The sequence below is a fragment of the Orcinus orca genome, chromosome 9, assembly GCF_937001465.1.
Source record: "Orcinus orca chromosome 9, mOrcOrc1.1, whole genome shotgun sequence".
NCBI classification, from domain to species: domain Eukaryota; kingdom Metazoa; phylum Chordata; class Mammalia; order Artiodactyla; family Delphinidae; genus Orcinus; species Orcinus orca.
The window spans coordinates 33,426,014-33,447,450 of NC_064567.1; the positions used below are offsets into that span (position 1 = coordinate 33,426,014).

The 21,437-nt window shown below is 37.5% G+C and overlaps 1 protein-coding gene across 2 annotated transcripts in view; it reads left to right on the forward strand.

The window, feature by feature from the left end:
* Nucleotides 1-21,437, forward strand: part of TFEC (transcription factor EC) — an 81,297-nt gene that overhangs the window by 20,269 nt on the left and 39,591 nt on the right. For both annotated transcript variants that reach the window (XM_004269864.3, XM_004269865.3), the window contains exon 2: nt 4,753-5,004. In XM_004269864.3, coding sequence (XP_004269912.1) covers nt 4,825-5,004 — 180 coding nt within the window. In that variant the 5' untranslated portion in view covers nt 4,753-4,824. The remainder of the gene's footprint in view (nt 1-4,752; nt 5,005-21,437) is intronic.

Here is a 21,437-nt window from a genome sequence, read left to right on the forward strand (position 1 = left end):
TGTGATTGTGATTCCCCAGTGATTATATTTTCTACAACAAGAATGCTTTTTTCTTCCCGACCAATTTCTTCCCATTAGCTTGTTGTACTTGCAGGAATTTATGTATTTCTAATTTAAAAAAAAAATACTTCAATTGACCCATTAAGCACATTGCTTGGTTCTCTTATTAATGAATCTAAGCATTTTTTAAAGCTCATCAATACATGCATTTCTAATTTTTAAAAATATCCACATCCCTTTATTAGAATATGAGAACTTAACTACATTTGAAACATATTTTAAAAAATAATTGGATGTTTTAAGCTAAGTTTCATTTTTGTAACTCCAAATAATGGAACTTTTTGAAAAAAAAAACAACATAATTTCTATTGAAAGCCTAGGTTGAGATAATTGATATTGGGTTAATGGTCTAACCAGGTGATCCTCTAGGTTAGTGTATTTAAATATGGAGTCTGAAATATAAATTGATTTGGAAAACATTGCTCTGCCTGCTCTAAGTGCTGTCTAAGGTATCTAAGGGTCAAGTCAGATCACTATAAAGTTATATGTTTGGGCTTTCACTTGAGCTGATTCATATTATGCTTTGGGCCTTTGATCAAGAATAAATGTAGTGGATGTTATGGTGCATGGCCAACATTATCCCCTTCATGACTGAACCACTCTTGCCTCCACCTGATCCTGTTTCCCTCACCCTACTGCAGCGCCGATTCTGAGAGCACCCCCCAATAAACATCCTACAGGCAAGTTTCAGATTATGTTTCCCAGCTAACTCAATTGAAGACGATAAATATTTATTTTTAAATATGGGCATATAAAGAACTTCACTGCCTATTCTGCAAGTTGGAATTTTGTTCAAGATATCATTCAAGTCTTCCATGAAAATATCTGGTTTATAAATTCTCAGATATTATTCTGAAAAATATTTGTCTTTCCTCAGAGCTGGCATGATTTAATTACTTATTAAGAAATATATATTAGGTTGAACTATACAGAAGGGACAATTCGTAGATCAAAAATTGTCAAATATCTGCAATTTCACAAGGCTCCACCTAATATGTTTTTAAAATTTTCCTTTTTCCTTGGCTGTCAGGATACTCATGGGTAAATTTTGTACTCGATTGCAATATTAATCTTCAGCCTACATTTTCTGGTATAAATACCTCTCACCACATTTATGCCTCATATTTATTTATAATGTTTTGGAAAAGAGGGAGAATATAAGTAAATAAATTCTTTTAATTGAAACAAAACAGATCTCTGCACATAGACAAAACCTTGAACTTAAGCTGACCATCATTATTTTTAGTTTGCCATAACAGCATGCCAGAGAGATAATGCTGAGACATAATTCAGAGTTAGGAGATAATGTTTTACTTATTACTCTCAATAGCAAAACTTCCCTACATCTGGGTGGTCTTAATCTCTTTGATAGTCCAAAGAACAAAATCACAATCTACAGCTGCTCTAGCCTTCTAGGTGAAGACTTTGATATTCTGATTATGGTTTACCTGCTTCCTCTAGTGGGTTCCCAAAGCTCTCTGCAGTCACCCATAGTTATTCACACACTGCACTTTAATGATTCATTCATAAAATCACTCATTGAACACATGTGAACACATATTTTTAAGTGCCTGCTGTGTGCCCCTCTCTGGGTTATGTATAGGAAGTATGGCAGTCCAGCAGCCAGCAAGATAAATGCAGCCCTTGCCCTTGGAGATCTCTTATTTTTCTTCCCTGACTAGACTACGAGCTCTTTGAAGGCAGATACTGTGGTTATCTCCCTTTTACCTTCAATGCACGACTCAGTGCATTTGCTGCCCAGAATACTCAAAAGTATTTCTTTTTTTTTTTTTTTTTTTTTTTTTTTGCATTACGCGGGCCTCTCACTGTTGTGGCCTCTCCCGTTGCGAAGCACAGGCTCTGGACGCGCAGGCTCAGCGGCCATGGCTCACGGGCCCAGCCGCTCCGCGCCATGTGGGATCCTCCCAGACCGGGGCACGAACCCGTGTCCCCTGCATCGGCAGGCGGACTCTCAACCACTGCGCCACCAGGGAAGCCCTCAAAAGTATTTCTTAAATAAATGAATAAATGAACAATGGCAACATATAGTTTCATTTACTTCATCTCACCAACTACCAAGACCTTCAGTGAAACCAATCCAACAGATAGTTTTATAGTTGTGTCTTCAGGTCCCAGGCAATTTAAAAGTATTTTAAAATTGACTGCACATGGTTTAACTGATGTTTTACAGTTAGTTGTCTCATTGTTCTGATATCAGTCCATGCTTGGAAAAGACGGAGGTTTACTGGGGAATAATTTCATTGCATTCCATTTAATCTTCCCTGGCTCCACTGATCTTTCAGATTCTCATGCTTAGTTTATAGATGTTGTATACAGATGTTGTATATAGATGTAGGATCCAAGAGAGTCTTCACTTTTGCCTGCTAAACCCTTGTAGTTCCCTATAAATAACCAATAATTTAGGCAGAATTAGAATTTCATATTTTTTTATTGCGTCTCTGTATAGAGTGATCTAATGAGATGGTAGTTTTGCTTTGAGAAAGGAAAAGTATTCATGTGAATTCCTTTTCATGACTAATATTTGTGACTGTCTCCCAACTTCTTTTCTTCTTTCATTTTGATCTTTTACATTTGAGTTTTCCTTCTTTCTGTCCCCTATCCCAGGACCATCTCCTTCCAACACCTGATTTATAACCATTTTCTCTTTCAATTAGTTTTTTAAAACCACTGCTTCTTGTGGCATTCTAAATTCATTGTATACATTACTGAGCTTTTTCTTTGTATTCCAGTCATTTCAATCAGGAGCCAATATCATGTAGTGTTTAGGAAGCCAGGCCCTGTATTCCAGTTCCATCTCTTACTAGCAGAGTGATAACAGCCACACCATTTAACCTCTCTAAGTCTCAGTGGCTTCAATTATATGGTGCAATGGGGGTACTATTGATACCTATCTCCTAAGGTTGTAACAAGGATTCAATGAAACAATGTGTGTAAAATGGTTAGCACAGTGCCTGATACCTGCTGTATATTATTATTTTTATCATCATCATCATTTTTGCTGTAGTTGATATTAATATTGCCCAAGTATATTGTAAATTCCTAGAGCCCTAGGATCACATTTATGACTTCCCTTGGACTCCTGATGTAACACAAAACACAATAAGTACTATAATGATGCTTTTAGCATCCATAGATGAAAAGTGAAAAATGAATTAGTTAATGAATGTTGTAAATTCTGATTCAACATACTTTTCTTAAAATAATATACAATGTTCTTTAGCATTCAGTTACGTTGTGTGAAAGTCATTCAGATTTGTGAATCTGAAAATGCTGTTTATAGTGTATATTTTGTAAATGTATGTGGATTAAGGATTAATTTAAAACTGTAGGATAATCTAAATAGCTACCCCCCAAAAATTACCACAGGCATTTTAATGAAATGTTGTTTTACAACTTTAAAGCTCACAGCAATATAATTAGTAATATGTGTAATCTTTATTACCAATCTTAATCTTTTTTATATGACTGAAAAATTATTTTATGGTAGTACAATTAAAATAATGCTAAAAATGTCAGCATAACAGAATTAAACTAAAGTAACTACTACAATATTGTACCCCATACCAGCTAATTTAAATGCAAAATACTTTGTAAAGGCTATTTATCTGAGCTAATGCATGTTAAGGGATTTAAGGAGTAGTTTGTGTAGCTGAAAAAAAAGGAAAAATAAGCACTGTACAGCAATCTTTACTATTGTTTAACACGAGGGAAATATTAAATAGGTTTATATATAGGCCACTTGAGGAAAATGTATTAGAAGTCACATCGCAGCATAGTAAATATAAAGGGGACTGGCAGGCAATACTATTTTCAGAGGTTTTTAAAGGGAAAGCTTGAAATACTTAAAATTGTCCTTATACAAATAATGGTATATCATTAACTATGATAGCTACACTGAAGATGCCCAGAATTTTATGTCTATGATTTGAAAAAGGGATTTCAATATACTGGATAGTTGCTTAGTTGGCACATGACACTGGTTAGATTTTTCTCTGAATGCTTCTTTCTGTCAATTCATAATGATTCTACCAAAGTATTGTTATTATAAAGAGAATATGGAAGAGTTTAAAATTAAGATTTTTAAAAAATTAAAATAAAACTCAGTATAGAAACTCTGGAAAGTACAGAAAACTGAAAAAAATCACCTAGATTTTCACCACCCATAAAGTATCAGACAATATTTAGTATATATATTTCTAGTCTCTGCTCCCTCATGGATAATTTTTTAAAATCTTGCATTAAAAATAGAGATTATAGCCAATGGAATATTTATATGTAATATAAAGGAATACAAGAGATATATGTTATATAAAAATCACTAATAATAGTAAATCAGCTGTGTTTTCCTTTTATTATTTTAGTCATTCTTTTTCAGACCCTCAAAAAGTTTTGCTGCTTTTATATTTATTCCAAGTTGGTTTCAGTTGCATATTATTTTAAGAGCTATTCTTAAACACTTGGTTAGCATTTAAAATATTTTAGTAAAGTTTTAATGACTTCTCAAAAACTATAGTCCATTAATATCTTATGTAAATTATGACAGAAGCATAGACAATAAATTAGAAACAAACTAGATGTTATAGTGTTTATTGTCATAACCCAATTGTTGAAAGTGGACATCATTTACCAGATGATGCTACACATTGCATTTGTTTGCTTTTTATTTGGTAGGTCCCAGCACACCTGGAAAGTTCTGCTAGGACTCAGCTACAGAAAGTTCAGAGACAGCAAGTAAAACCTTTCATGACCCTTGACCACCAGATCGTCCACCAGACTCTTAAACGGTCACACCCTCCAACACCAAGCAGTGCATTTCTGGTACAGCATGGACACCAGTCTCCCGAGAGTAACACTGGACCCACTGGAAATCCACTCACCAAGTTGCTAACTCTTGGGAAAGAAGATGACAATGTGGAATGGCATGTATGTCTAATGGCTGCTTATGAAAATATATCATCAGTTTCTTGGGAAAAAAAATACCTCAAGAAATTGAAGTCAAATTTTTATAGTAAACATTCCATATGCAAATTTATTTAATAAAAGGATGTCTTAATTTATTAATTTGTAATAATTATTTATGCCCATAAGAATTGTTATGCATAAAATATAACAATTCATTTTTTAACACTCATTTCAGTTTTATATCAATGTGAGTCAAAGCAGGTTCTAATAGTAATATGTTAAGAAGATTTAGCTTTAATTGTAATGGTTTTCTGATAACTTTAGTTAAAACATTTATGAATAGTTACATTATCTGAAGTACCCATTAAGATAAAACAAGCAAAAGAATAACAGTAAACATGTGCTCTAGAAATGTTTATCAGAATGAGACTAATAATCTTCTTGCACTTAATATTTTGTAGAATTATATCGGAATTTATTACTATTGATTATCTATCCATTCATTTCTATTTTCAACAAATACTTGCCTACCATTTACTAAATAAGAGGAAATTAGAGGTGCTGAGGATACAAAATTAATGAGTGTCTAGCTTCGTGGAGTTCACAATTATTGTGACTTGCTTGTAAATGAACCTTCAAAAAATACTGAAGAATGAGTAGAAGTGGGAGAAAACTAGAACTAGAAAACTAGAACTGGGAAAAAGAGTTCCTTTAATATCTCAATGTAGAAAAACTACATCAGTAACTGAGCTTTCTATTCTTTTCTTTTTCTTTTTTTCCATTTGATTTTTAGATGGAGACATGGTTCTATGATCTCCCAGATTTAATCTCCCAATCTACATTCCTGGTGATTATTACTGATTTCAGGTCACTGCTTTTTAGCTAAGTCTGTAGCCTCCAGGTACAAAATAGATGCTCAGTATATCATTATTTGAATTCCAAATGATAGAGGAAGATTTTCTTTTGCAAATTTTATGTTAATCTAGAAAAGAGAAAAGAATAAGGACCTGGTAGATTGTTTAATAAAATATAAAACAACCACAAAACAGGACTAGTTGAAATCCAAAACTAAACATAGATCTCTACATGTATATTTACTTAAACTTTTCAGTAGTGGATATACAAAGAATTTTCAAAAAAAAATGTAGAACTAGGTTCTCTATTCACTCTATGAAGATAATAAAAATATATGTAGGTTGAAAATCATCTGTACAGTAAATATTAGAACTCACCCAATACAACTTTTCTTACAACCACCTTCTTCCCAAGTTCATTTCCTTGTGTGGAAGAGTGATTCCCAAAGGAAAAAACAAATCGCAAAGGATATGCATATGCCAGTCAATTCTAGGCAAAACCCAGAAAATGATCTTATTATGTGTCTTACGAAATATGTCTTCTAAAAGATGAGAAAGGATAAGTAACATATATCAGTCTTCTCGGTTTTTCTTAGATAAAATTTTTATTCCTTAGGCACACAGATTACCTTTTATTTTATAATAAGTTTGTATAAGAGAAATTTACCTGATCTTAGTGGACCTTTAGGTGGTGTCAGTCAAAAGGAGTTGCATGGCTGGGAAGGGTTGAAAGCCTCATTAAGTGCAGTGGTCTAGGGACAACATGCACATTGGCTGCAGACAAACACTTTCTATTTTTTTAACCATTGTTCTTTAAACTGTGTATATAAGTCTCTTCAACCATTAATGTCAATCACAATTTTATTCCATCTGTTATAGTTTTAATGTGTGTTTTCTTTGAATTTGACTTATCATGTACACATTTTCACATAGTGCCGTCAATTCCAGTCTTGCTTTCTTTAGTAGCTAAGATGTATCCTACCTTGTTGCCATTTCCTAATATTCTTTTTTTTTTAAACATCTTTATTGGAGTATAATTGCTTTACAATGTTGCGTTAGTTTCTGCTGTATAACAAAGTGAATCAGCTATATGTATACATATATCCCAATATCCCCTCCCTGTTGCGTCTCCCTCCCACCCTCCCTATCCCACCCCTCTAGGTGGGCACAAAGCACCAAACTGACATCCCTGTGCTATGCAGCTGCTTTCCACTAGCTATCTATTTTACATTTGGTAGTGTATATATGTCAATGCTACTCTCTCACTTCGTCCCAGCTCACCCTTCCCCCTCCCTGTGTCCTCAAGTCCATTCTCTACATCTGCGTCTTTATTCCTGTCCTTCCCCTAGGTTCATCAGAAACATTTTTTTTTTTTTTTAGATTCCATATATATGTGTTAGCATGCAGTATTTGTTTTTCTCTTTCTGACTTACTTCACTCTGTATGACAGACTCTAGGTCCATCCACCTCAATACATTAACTCAGTTTCGTTTCTTTTTATGAGTCAGTAATATTCTATTGTATATATGTGCCACATCTTCTTCATCCATTCATCTGTGAGTGGACACCCAGGTTGCTTCCATATTCCAGCTATTGAGAATAATGCTGCAATGAACATGTGGTACATGACTCTTTTTGAATTATGGTTTTCTCAGGGTATATGCCCAGTAGTGGGATTGCTGGGTCATATGGTAGTTCTATTTTTAGTTTTTTAGGGAACCTCCATACTGTTCTCCATAGTGGCTGTATCAATTCACATTCCCACCGACAGTGCAAGAGGGTTCCCTTTTCTCCACCCCTCTCCAGCATTTATTGTTTGTAGATTTTTTGATGCTGGCCATTCTGACTGGTGTGAGGTGATACCTCATTGTAGCTTTGATTTGCATTTCTCTAATAATTTGTGATGTTGAGCATCCTTTCATATGTTTGTTGGCAATCTGTATATCTTCTCTGGAGAAATGTCTATTTAGATCTTCTGCCCAGTTTTGGATTGGGTTGTTTGTATTTTTGATATTGAGCTGCATGAACTCCTTGTATATTTTGGAGGTTAATCCTTTGTCAGTTGTTTCATTTGCAAATATTTTCTCCCTTTCTGAGCATTGTCTTTTCATCTTGTTTATGGTTTCCTTTGCTGTGCAAAAGCTTTTAAGTTTCATTAGGTCCCACTTGTTTATTTGAACTGTGATTAAAAATCTTCCAACAAACAAAGCCCAGGACCAGATGGCTTCACAGGCGAATTCTATCAAACATTTAGGGAAGAGCTAACACTTATGCTTCTCAAACTCTTCCAAAATATAGCAGAGGGAGGAACACTCCCAAACTCAATCTACGAGGCCACCATCACCCTGATACCAAAACCCCACAAAGATGTCACAAAAAAAGAAAACTACAGACCAATATCACTGATAAACATAGATGCAAAATCCTCAACAAACTACTAGCAAACAGAATCCAACAGCATATTAAAAGGATCACACACCACCATCAAGTGGGGTTTATCCCAGGAATACAAGAATTCTTCAATATTCACAAATCAATCAATGTGATACACCATATTAACAAACTGAAGGATAAAAACCATATGATCATCTCAATAGATGCAGAAAAAGCTTTTGACAAAATTCAACACCGACTTATGATTTAAAAACTCTCCAGAAAGTAGGCATAGAGGGAACTTACCTCAACATCCTAATATTCCTTGATTGGTGCTAAGAATCATTGTCACAAAGCAGAAAGTTTGGAGTCTTCAGAGTCAGGCACCATGAGATTAGCACCACCACTTAGTTGTTGTGTGGTCTCAATCCTTAACCTCTCTCACCAACATTTCTATGGTTTGAAGAGTTGTCTTATATATAAATTTATATATTTATTTACATTTTATTTTTGGCTGTGTTGGGTCTTCATTGCGGCAAGTGGGGGCTACTCTTCATTGTGCTGTGTGGGCTTCTCATTGCATTAGCTTCTCTTGTTGTGGAGCACGGGCTCTAGGCACACGGGCTTCAGTAGTTGTTGTATGTGGGCTCAGTACTTGTGGCTCGCGGGCTCTAGAGTGCAGGCTCAGTAGTTATGGCACACGAGCTTTGTTGCTCCACGGCATGTGGGATCTTCCTGGACCAGGGCTCGAACCTGTGTCCTCTACATTGGGAGGCGGATTCCTAACCACTGCACCACCAAGGAATTCCTTGAAAAGTTGTTTTGATGCTTACATTTCCAGGTGGGTTGGGGGGAGCTTCTGTCATCTTTTATTTTTATAATTATTTTAACATTATTTTATTTTTTCAGCTTGATTGTGAAATAATTGACATAATCATTATATATGTTTGAGGAATACAGCATGATGATTTAATTTACACATACTGTGACATGATTACCACAATAGGTTCAGCTAACATCCATCTTATCATATAGATACAGTAAAAAAAAAAACAGAAAGAAGAAAAGAAAAAAAATTTCCTCTTAACGACTTTCCTGTATGTCATACAACATTGTTAAATATAGTCATCACATTGTAGTACATTATATTATAGAAGTACTAGTTGTAGTACTTATATAAGTACTAGGGTACTTATTTATCTTAGTACTGAAGTTTGTACCTTTTCACCACCTTCCTCCAATTCCTCACCACTCCGACCGCCAACTTCTGGTAGCCACAAGTCTGGTCTCTTTTTTTTGTTTGTTTTTTAACATCTTTATTGGAGTATAATTGCTTTACAGTGTTGTGTTAGTTTCTGCTCTATAACAAAGTGAATCAGTTATACATATACATACGTCCCAATATCTCTTCCCTCTTGCATCTCCCTCCCTCCCAACCTCCCTATCCCACCCCTCTAGGTGGTTACAAAGCACCAAGCTGATCTACCTGTGCTATGCGGCTGCTTCCCAATAGCTATCTAGTTTACATTTGGTAGTGTATATATGTCCATGTCACTCTCTCACTTTGTCCCAGCTTACCCTTCCCCCTCCCCGTATCCTCAAGTCCATTCTCTAGTAGGTCTGCATCTTTATTCTTGTCTTGCCCCTAGATTCTTCTGAATATTGTTTTTTCTTTTATTCTTTTCTTTTAGATTCCATATATATGTGTTAGCATATGGTATTTGTTTTTCTCTTTCTGACTTACTTCACTCTGTATGACAGTCTCTAGGTCCATCCACCTCACTACAAATAACTCAGTTTCGTTCCTTTTTATGGCTGAGTAATATTCCATTGTATATATGTGCCACATCTTCTTTATCCATTCATCTGTTGATGGACACTTAGGTTGCTTCCATGTCCTGGCTATTGTAAATAGAACTGCAGTGAACATTTTGGTATATGACTATTTTTGAATTATGGTTTTCTCAGGGTATATGCCCAGTAGTGGGATTGCTGGGTCGTATGCTAGTTCTATTTTTAGTTTTTTAAGGAACCTCCATATTGTTCTCTATAGTGGCTGTATCAATTTACATTCCCACCAACACTGCAAGAGTTTTCCCTTTTCTCCACACCCTCTCCAGCATTTATTGTTTGTAGATTTTTTGATGATGTCCATTCTGACCAGTATGAGATGATATCTCATTGTAGTTTTGACTTGCATTTCTCTAATGATTAATGATGTTGAGCATTCTTTCACATGTTTGCTGGCAATCTGTATATCTTCTTTGGAGAAGTGTCTATTTAGGACTTCTGCCGCTTTTTGGATTGGGTTGTTTGTTTTTTTGATATTGAGCTGCATGTGTTGCTTGTATGTTTCGGAGATTAATCCTTTGTCAGTTGCTTCATTTGCAAATATTTTCTCCCATTCTGAGCGTTGTCTATTCATCTTGTTTATGGTTTCCTTTGCTGTGCAAAAGCTTTAAGTTTCATTAGGTCCCATTTGTTTATTTTTGTTTTTATATCCATTTCTCTAGGAGGTGGGTCAAAAGGATCTTGCTGTGATTTATGTCATAGAGTGTTCTGCCTATGTTTTCCTCTAAGAGTTTGATGGTGTCTGGCCTTACATTTAGGTCTTTAATCCATTTTGAGTTTAATTTTGTGTATGGTGTTAGGGAGAGATCTAATTTCATTGTTTTACATGTAGCTGTCCAGTTTTCCCAGCACCACTTATTGAAGAGGCTGTCTTTTATCCACTATATATTCTTGCCTCCTTTATCAAAGATAAGGTGACCATATGTGCATGGGTTTATCTCTGGGCTTTCTATCCTGTTCCATTGATCTATCTTTCTGTTTTTGTGCCAGTACCATACTGTCTTGATTACTGTAGCTTTGTAGTATAGTCTGAAGTCAGGGAGCCTGATTCTTCCAGCTCCATTTTTCTTTCACAAGATTGCTTTGGCTACTCAGGGTCTTTTGTGTTTCCATACAAATTGTGAAATTTTTGGTTCTAGTTCTGTGAAAAATGCCAGTGGTAGTTTGATAGGGATTGCATTGAATCTGTAGACTGCTTTGGGTAGTAGAATCATTTTCACAATGTTGATTCTTCCAATCCAAGAACATGGTATATCTCTCCATCCGTTTGTATCATCTTTAATTTCTTGCATCAGTGTCTTATAGTTTTCTGCATACAGGTTTTTTGTCTTCTTAAGTAGGTTTATTCTTAGGTATTTTATTCTTCATGTTGCAATGGTAAATAGGAGTATTTCCTTAATTTCTTTTTCAGATTTTTCATCATTAGTGTAGAGGCATGCAAGAGATTTCTGTACATTCATTGTGTATCCTGCTACTTTACCAAATTCATTGATTAGCTCTAGTAGTTTTCTGGTAGCAGCTTTAGGATTCTCTATGTATAGTATCATGTCATCTGCAAACAGTGACAGCTTTACTTCTTCTTTTCCAATTTGGATTCCTTTTATTTCTTTTTCTTCTCTGATTGCTGTGGCTAAAACTTCAAAAACTATGTTGAACAATAGTGGTGAGAGTGGGCAACCTTGTCTTGTTCCTGATCTTACTGGAAATGGTTTCAGTTTTTCACCATTGAGTACAATGTTAGCTGTGTGTTTGTCATATATGGCCTTTGTTATGTTGAGTTAAGTTCCCAATTTATTGTCATTTGCTTCTAGGTATTTTTTGATTTCCTCTTGATTTCTTCAGTGATCTCTTGGTTATTAAGTAGTGTGTTGTTTACCCTCCATGTGTTTGTATTTCTTACAAATTTTTTCCTGTAATTGATATCTAGTCTCATAGCATTGTGGTCAGAAAAGATACTTGATATGATTTCAATTTTCTTAAATTTACCGAGGCTTTATTTGTGACCCAAGATATGATCTATCCTGGAGAATGTTCCATGAGCACTTGAGAAGAATATGTATTCTGTTGTTTTTGGATGGAATGTCCTATAAATATCAATTAAGTCCATCTTGTTTGATGTATCATTTAAAGCTTGTATTTCCTTATTTATTTTCATTTTGGATGATCTGTCCATTGGTCAAAGTGGGGTGTTAAAGTCCCCTACTATGATTGTGTTAATTTCCCCTTTTAGGCTGTTAGTAATTTCCTTATGTATTGAGGTGCTTCTCTGTTGGGTGCATAAATATTTACAATTGTTATATCTTCTTCTTGGATTGATCCCTTGATCTTTGTGTAGTGTCCTTCTTTGCCTCTTGTAATAGTCTTTGTTTTAAAGTCTATTTTGTCTGATATGAGAATTGCTACTCCAGCTTTCTTTTGATTTCCATTTGCATGGAATATCTTTTTCCATCCCCTCACATTCAGGCTGTATGTGTCCCTAGGTCTGAAGTGGGTCTCTTGTAGACAGCATATATATGGGTCTTGTTTTTGTTTCCATTCAGCAAGCCTGTGTCTTTTGGTTGGAATATTTAATCCATTCACGTTTACAGTAATTATGGATATGTATGTTCCTATTACCATTTTCTTAATTGTTTGGGGTGTTTTTTTTGTAGGTCCTTTTCTTCTCTTGTGTTTCCCACTTAGAGAAGTTCCTTTAGCACTTGTTGTAGAGCTGATTTGGTGCTGCTGAATTCTCTTAGCTTTTGCTTGTCTGTAAAGCTTTTAATTTCTCCATCAAATCTGAATGAGACCCTTGCTGGATAGAGTAATCTTGGTTGTAGGTTTTTCTCTTTCATCACTTTAAATATGACCTGCCAGTCCCTTCTGGCTTGCAGAGCTTCTGCTGAAAGATCAGCTGTTAACCTTATGGGGATTCCCTTATGTGTTACTTGTTGTTTTTCCCCTGCTGGTTTTAATATTTATTTTTTGTATTTAATTTTTGATAGTTTGATTAATATGTGTCTTGGCGTGTTTCTCCTTGGATTTATCCTGTATGGGACTCTCTGTGCTTCCTGGACTTGATTAACTATTTCCTTTTCCATATTAGGAAGTTTTCAACTATAATCTCTTCAAATATTTTCTCAGTCCCTTTCTTTTTCTCTTCTTCTTCTGGGACCCCTATAATTTGAATGTTGGTGTGTTTAATGTTGTCCCAGAGGTCTCTGAGACTGTCCTCAGTTCTTTTCATTCTTTTTTCTTTATTCTGCTCTGCAGTAGTTATTTCCACTATTTTATCTTCCAGGTCACTTACCCGTTCTTCTGCCTCAGTTATTCTGCTATTGATCCCTTCTAGAGAATTTTTAATTTCATTTATTGTGTTGTTCATCACTGTTTGCTCTTTAGTTCTTCTAGGTCCTTGTTAAACATTTCTTGTATTTTCTCCATTCTATTTCCAAGATTTTGGATCATCTTTACTATCATTATTCTGAATTCTTTTACAGGTAGACTGCCTAGTTCCTCTTCATTTGTTAGGTCTGGTGGGTTTTTGCCTTGCTCCTTCATCTGCTGTGTGTTTCTCTGTCTTCTCATTTTGCTTAACTTACTGTGTTTGGGGTCTCCTTATCGCAGGCTGCAGGTTTGTAGTTTCCATTGTTTTTGGTATCTGTCCCCAGTGGCTAAGGTTGGTTCAGTGGGTTGTGTAGACTTCATGGTGGAGGCGACTAGTGCCTGTTTTCTGGTGGATGAGGCTGGATCTTGTCTTTCTGGTAGGCAGGTCCATGTCTGGTGGTGTGTTTTGGGGTATCTGTGGCCTTATTATGATTTTAGGCAGCCTCTGTGCTAATGGGTGGGGTTGTGTTCCTTTCTTGCTAGTTGTTTGGCATAGGGTGTCCTGCACTCCAGCTTGCTGGTCGTTGACTGGAGTTGGGTCTTGGCATTGAGATGGAGATCTCTGGGAGATTTTCACTGTTTGACATTACATGGAGCTGGGAGGTCTGTTGTGGACCAGTGTCCTGAACTTGGCTCTCCCAGCTCAGTGGCAGAGTCCTGATGCCTGTTTGGAGCACCAAGAGCCTGTCCTCCACACAGCTCAGAATAAAAGGGAGAAAAGAAAGAAAGAAGAAGATAAAGTAAAATAAAATAAAATAAATGTATTAAAATAAAAAATAATTATTTAGAGAAAAAAATTTTTAAGGAGTAAAAACAAAAAAAATAGGCAAGACAGAACCCTAGGACAAATGGTAAAAGCAAAGCTATACAGAAAAAATCACACACAGAAGCATAGACATACTCACAAAAAGAGAAAAAGGGAAATATACATATATATATCATTGCTCCCTAAGTCCCCCTCCTCAATTTGTGATGATTCGTTGTCTATTCATGTATTCCACAGATGCAGGGTACATCAAGTTGATTGTGGAGATTTAATCCACTGCTTCTGAGGCTGCTGGGTGAAATTTCCCTTTCTTTTCTTTGTTCTCACAGCTCCCAGGTTTCAGCTTTGGATTTGGGCCTGCCTCTGCGTGTATTTCGCCTGAGGGCGTCTGTTCGTCGCTCAGACAGGATGGGGTTAATGGAACCGCTGATTCGGGGGCTCTGGCTCACTCAAGCCGGGGGGAGGGAGGGGTACGGAGTATGGGGCGAGCCTGCGGCGGCAGAGGCCGGCAGGACGTTGCACCAGCCTGAGGTGCGCTGTGTGTTCTCCCGGGGAAGTTGTCCCTGGATCACTGGATCCTGGCAGTGGTGGGCTGCAGAGGCTCCCGGGAGGGGAGGTGGGAATAGTGACCTGTGCTCGCACACAGGCTTCTTGGTGGCAGCAGCAGCAGCCTGAGTGTCTCATGCGCAGACAAGCCTCTCGGGCTGGTGAGTGCTGGTCGGCTCCGATCCTCTGTGTGGGAATCTCTCCACTTTGCCCTCCGCACCCCGGTGGCTGCACTCTCCTCCGTGGCTCTGAAGCTTCCCCGCTCCGCCACCCCCCCACCCCCCGCAGTCTCTGCCCGCCAAGGGGCTTCCTAGTGTGTGGAAACCTTTCCTCCTTCACAGCTCCCTCCCCCGGTGCAGGTCCCGTCCCTGTTCTTTTGTCTCTGTTTTTTCTTTTTTCTTTTGCCCTACCCAGGTACGTGGGGAGTTTCTTGCCTTTTGGGAGGTCTGAGGTCTTCTGCCAGTGTTCAGTAGGTGTTCTGTGGGAGTTTTTCCACGTGTAGATGTATTTCTGATGTATTTATGGGAAGGTGATCTCCGAGTCTTACTCTTCCGCCATCTTGAAGGTCCTCTGATCTCTTTTTTTTTTTTTTTTTTTTTTTGCGGTACGCAGGCCTCTCACTGTTGTGGCCTCTCCCGTTGCGGAGCACAGGCTCCGGACGCGCAGGCTCAGCAGCCATGGCTCACGGGCCTAGCTGCTCCGCGGCATGTGGGATCTTCCCGGACCGGGGCACAAACCCCCGTCCCCTGCATCAGCAGACGGACTCTCAACCACTGCGCCACCAAGGAAGCCCCTCTGATCTCTTTTTCTACGAGGTTTTTTTGTTTTTGTTTTTGCTTTAGTTTCCACATATAAGTGAGATCATGCAGTATTTGTCTTTCTTTGTCTGACTTCCTTCACTTAGCATAATGCCTTCAAGGCCTGCTTTTGCTGTATCCCGTAAGTTCTGGTTTGTTGTGTCTCTATTTTTGTTTGTCTTAATAAACTTTTTTATTTCCCTTTTAATTTCCTCTTTGATCCATTGAATGTTCAGGAGAGTGTTGTGTAATTTCAATGTGTTTGTGAATTTTCTAGTTTCCTCTTGTTGATTTCTAGTTTCATGCCATTGTGATTAGCAAAGACACTTAGTATTATTCCATTCTTCTTGAATTTGTTAAGACTTGTTTTGTGGTCTAACATATGGTCTATCCTAGAAAATGTCACATGTATACTTGAGAGTACACATGTGTATTCTGCTGTCAATGGATAGAATGTTCTTTATGTATCTTTTAGGTCCAGGAGATCTATAGTGTTGATCAAATCCACTGTTTCCTTATTGATTCTCTGTGTGGATGATCTATCCATTGTTGAGAGTGGGGTAAAAAAGTCTTCAACTATTATTGTTTATAGTAACTATACCGTTTATTTTTCTCTTTAGCTCTGTTAGTTTTTTCTTTATATACTTAGGTGCTGTGATGTTGGACTCATAAATAGTTACATCTTTTTGATGCATTGACCCCTGTATCATTATATAATGACCTTCTTTGTCTCTTTTTACCATTTTTAGTTTAGTCTGTTTTGTCTGATGTAAGCAATATAAGCTGTCTACCCCTGCTTTCTTTTGGTTACCACTGCTTGAAATGTCTTTTTCCATCCCTTCACTCTCAGTCTATTTGTGTCTTTAAGGTGAAAGTGAGTCTCCTGTAGACAGCACATTTTGGATCTTCTATTTTTAATCCATTCATCCATACTATGTCTTTGAATTGGAGAATTTAATTCATTTATATTTAAAGTAATTACTGATAGATAAGGGCTCACTACAATAAAATGTTTTTAGTTGTTTTCTGGTTATTTTGTAGCTCCATCATTCCCTGTTTATTATCCTGCTATCATTTTTTGTGTTCTGCCTTTTGGTATCAATATGCTTTGACTTCTTTATTGAGTTCTTTTGCGTAATTACAATACTATAAGATTTTCCTGTGGTTATCATGAGGCTTACATAAAATAACTTAAACTTATAACACCCTATTTTAAATTGATAGCAACTTAACTTCAATAGAATTTGTATTCTTTACACTTTTACTTCTTCTCCCCATCACACTTTAGGTTATTGCTGTTAAAATTTATACTGTTTTTAATATTGGGTTATTAATAATAGATTATTCTATTTCTTAATTTTGTTTAGTTATCTGTCTATGTTTTCATGTAGGTCACTAAACTTCCTTAAAAGGATTATTCTGAATTCTTTATTTGACAGTTCATAGATCTCCATTTCTTTAGGGTCAGTTATTGGAGTTTAATTAGTTTCCTTTGGTGGTGTCATATTTACCTGATTTTTTATGATCCTTAATTCCTTATGTTGGTATCTGTGCATTTGAGTAATAGGGTTCCTCTTGCAGACTTTACAGGTTTGCTTTGCCAGAGACAGTTCTTCATCAGTCTGCTCATTTTGGGTTTCTGGGTATGTCTGCCACTAATGCCTTTGGGCAGGTGGAGCCTGATATTATGATATATTTGGGTGAGGCAACTGTTAGAACTCTGAAGACAGGGATTGGGGGTTGTGCCACTAGCTGAGAGCAGTTGGATAGGACTGTTGGCTTTGTTTCTTACTCAAGTGAGGCTGTAGAATGGGCTCCACAGTTGCCTGAATTCTCTGATCAGGCTTACTAGATGGTTGGGACTGGATGTAGCAGGTGGGGCTATGAATTAGCTTCCCTGTCCTAGCAGGGAAGTATGTCAGGGCTCAGGGCCTGTGCAGTTCATTGTTTGGAGGCCTGAATAAGGCCTGAGTATGCACTGAATACCCTGGTCAGATGAGGCCACTGAGTTTGCTCTGCAGATAGGGGAAGCCATGGCTGTGCTCTCTGTTCAAGTGTCACTGTATGTGGGACTGTTGAATGGGCTATGCAACTTCCCATGTGTTCTGGGTTAGGTTTCCTTGTTGGATGGGCTGAAGGCTGTATTCAATGATGAGCAAGACTATGAATTAGATTCTCTGCCCAGACACAGTTGCAGAAGCTGCTCTAAAACAAGTAAAGCTCTTTGTTGTCTTAACTCAAGCTGACCCACACCCAAGCTCCTTGGCTGAACAGGGCTGCTGGCTTTGCTCTCCAGACTATCAGTTCTGTCTGCCCTTTGCTCAGCTTGAGTGCTGCTGTGCTGCAAAACTTTCAGGTATTTTTGCTAGCCCTTCTGATCAGTTGGGGCCAGAGGAATAGCATTCCAGACTATTCTCAATTTTCCAAGGAGGTTCTCAGTTTGAGAGACGCCAAGAGCTACCCTTGGCTATGAATTAATCTTCCTGCCTGTGCATAGCATGGGAAGACCCCATGACTGGTACTGGCTTTGCTCTGTGGGTGATCTGCTCTGCCTGTCCACCTGCCTCTTGACTCAAGCCCCACTGTGCCACACAACTTCCAGGAGTTGTCACTAGCTCTTCTGTTCAGACGGGGCTGGAAAGTACTTTTCACTGTGGGTGGGGCCATGACTCAGCACCTTGACTGGGTGTGGACAAATGGGCTCTAGGGCTGATAAAACTCCTTGAGGATCTGAATCAGTCAGATCTGTGCCCCCTCCCCCCAAGTTACCTGGTCAAAGTGTACTCCTGATTTGGTTCTGTAGACCAACGATGTTGCTGGTTGGATTTACTACACAGGCACTGCAGATATGAACTGTCTGCCAAGATCTGTGTGTTGATTGTTGCAAGCCCCTCCCTGCTTCTCTGTCACAGATTCCCAGTGGCTGGGCCCCATAGATTCCTCTGCAATTACCATAGTGTGAGATCAAAGTAGGGGCTCCCACAGAGCAGCCCACAATGTTGAAGGAGATTGGTTGTCCGCCCTGGGTTCTCTTTTCCCTCTGGACGAACCAGTGGCTCAGAGAAGACCTCTCTGCATAGTGTTGCACTGTCCTAGGGGAGGGTCAATGTGGTCAATGTGTAGCTGCTTCTCTCACCTTCTGATGCAATCTGCCTTGATCTCTGAGGTTCAGTGGGTATTTCAGCCTCACCCCCGTGCTCTAGGATTCTCTTAGTGGTGTCTTGTTTCTGAATAGATGTTAATTGTTCTTCTCATGATGGTGAGTGAATTCAGGGGCTAACTATGTTGCCATCTTGGTGATGTCACTCTGATGCTTACATTTTTTGAAGTTTCTAACACAAGGGCAGTGAGATTGCTCAGGATTTGGTGGCTGTTGCCATATTTTTGTGTTTCTTTCTTCTATGCTTGTCCTCCTGTGACATCACGGAACATTTCGTTAATTCAAAGACCCCAGAAATCATAGCTACCACAGAAGAAATCTATGAGAGCATCCATAGATTTAGGATTTGGGGGTTGGAATTAGGAGTAATTAGGTGATTAAAGTGCTCCAAGACAATCAGATATAAAGTCAAATAAGCATTTTATAGCATGGGTCTTTCCAAGATAAAATTCAAATTTGTACTCACGGCACACAGGATTCTTCCACACTTAACCCTTGCTACCCTACACAGACTTATCATTACACATCTGCATGGTACTGTGTTCTTCAGCCATATGGTTCACTAGTGATTTTCACAGTGGCCAGGTTCTTCCTTATATCCTTTCTTTACCAACTACTCATTCAATCTCCATTTATCTGGATAATTCTGACTGACTCTTCAAAATTCGTCTCAGGTTTCTTCTTTCCCTGGGGGTATTCTGTGTGGATTAGGTGCCTATTCTCTGAGTTTTCATAGTAACACCTATATCATGTGGATAAAAATTGCTCTTATCATAGCATTTTTACAGCACATGCTATAGTTTAATTATTCCTTGTCTTGTTTTTCTTATCCTCTGTACTCTACAAGAACTCTAAGTTGAAGGGAAGAGAAAAAAAAGGAAGCAAATACTTATACTATTATGTAGAAAAGGCTATGGTATATGTAGAAGTGCAGAAGTGCTGTTCTGCTTCAGAAGTATGTCAAGTAGACTTAGAGGAAAATGGCTAGTGGGGCAATTTAGCCAAGTAAGATAGCATGAGCAAAGAATAGGAAACAGCATGAGGTGATGACAAAAGGTCACACTAGAGAAACAGGTAATAGACAAATCACAGAAAGGCTGGTGCTCCATGTTAAGTAATTTCAAATCCTTGAAAGGCTTAAATGTAAGGGCTAGGGCGACATAATCAGATTTGACTTTAATATCACTCTGTCAACTATGTAGAAGAAGAAACCTGGAGGGAGGGAGCGACCAGTAGGGAGGTTATTTCTATAGTACAATGAGAGATGATGAGGCCTTATATTAGAACATGTTAGAACTGAGGTATCTGTGAGACCACAACGTGGAGATGCTGGTGACAGCTAGATATCCAAGTTTGTCTTGAGGAGGAGTAATCTAGACTGGAGGAAGAGATTTAAGAGTTGTCAGCCTATGGGTAGTACTTGAAAATTTGAATGAGGAAGAAAGCTCCTGAAGAGCATGAAAACAATGAGGAGAGTAGGAAACCAAGGGTGGGATTGAGGAGATCACCCACATTTAAGGGGTGGTCAGAGGAAAAGGACTGTAAGGGTAAAGTAAAAAGATAACTAGTGTGGTGCCACTGAAGGAACCTGTTTAAAGAAGGAGGAAATGACCCACACACTCAAATGTAGTGACTGAGTCTAGTAAAATAAGGACTGATAAATATCTACTGAATTTATCAGTCAAGCAGTCAAAGAAAATAGCAACAAAAGGAATTTCAGTAAGATGGTGAGCAAGAACCATTCTACTTTGAATTCAGAGTTAACAGGAAGTAGAGAGAGAGAACTCCTGGGGAGTTAGGGGTGGTTGGGCAGAAAGATAATAGGGTAAAAGCATAGAGAGTCATAATGAAAATTGTTCAGTTGATTTGCCATAGGGGGTCTAAATTGGATCTAAATGGAATATTGCATTTGATGAGTGAGATAATTGAATTTAAAATTTCAGAAATGGAGTGGTATAGACTAGAAGGTGATAGGACCCAGGCATGGCCTAGAGAATAGGTGAAGAGAAGGCTAAATTCAGATTTATGACTTTGAGAGTGGTGAGCTAAAATATTCAACTACAATTGAATTTATTTTTCATAGATTTCTGACAGCTGTTGCTACAGAGTTTTTTAGGTTTTTCTTTTTAGGTTTTTTAGGTTTCATGGTTACTTGGTATTATTTTTTTATTATTTTTGCTTTAACATTTGATCTTGAATTTTATATGGTCTAATATTAACATTGTTACTGTTGCTTTCCTTTTGGTCATTTTTGTGGTTCATCTTTGCACTTTATTTTCTGCTTTCTCTATTGTTTTATTTTAAATGTGTCCTTTATAGACAAAGTATTACAATACCTTTGAAAAATCCAATTTGAATGATAATTTCTTGAGCACTATGTTAACTCGTTTACATTCTTGTAACTACTTTACCATTAGGATTTAATACTTACCTTTTTTCACGTTTTTTTTAATTACTATGCTTTCTGTTTCCTTATTTGCCATCTTTTTTTCTATCCTCTATTGGATAGGTTAAATTTCTCTCTCTCTCTTTTTGGTTACACCTAACTTAAGACACATAGCTATATTTCTTCTTTATCTATGTCATTGTTTAACAATATCTATGTCATACCCTTAAGTAAAAGTCTGTCTGAGTATGGTCTTCTCCTTCTTGTTCTCACCTATCTTTCTGAATTGATATTTTTAGAATGAATACACACACATACATTCTTCTTATTTAGACCACAAACATTTTACTGTTAC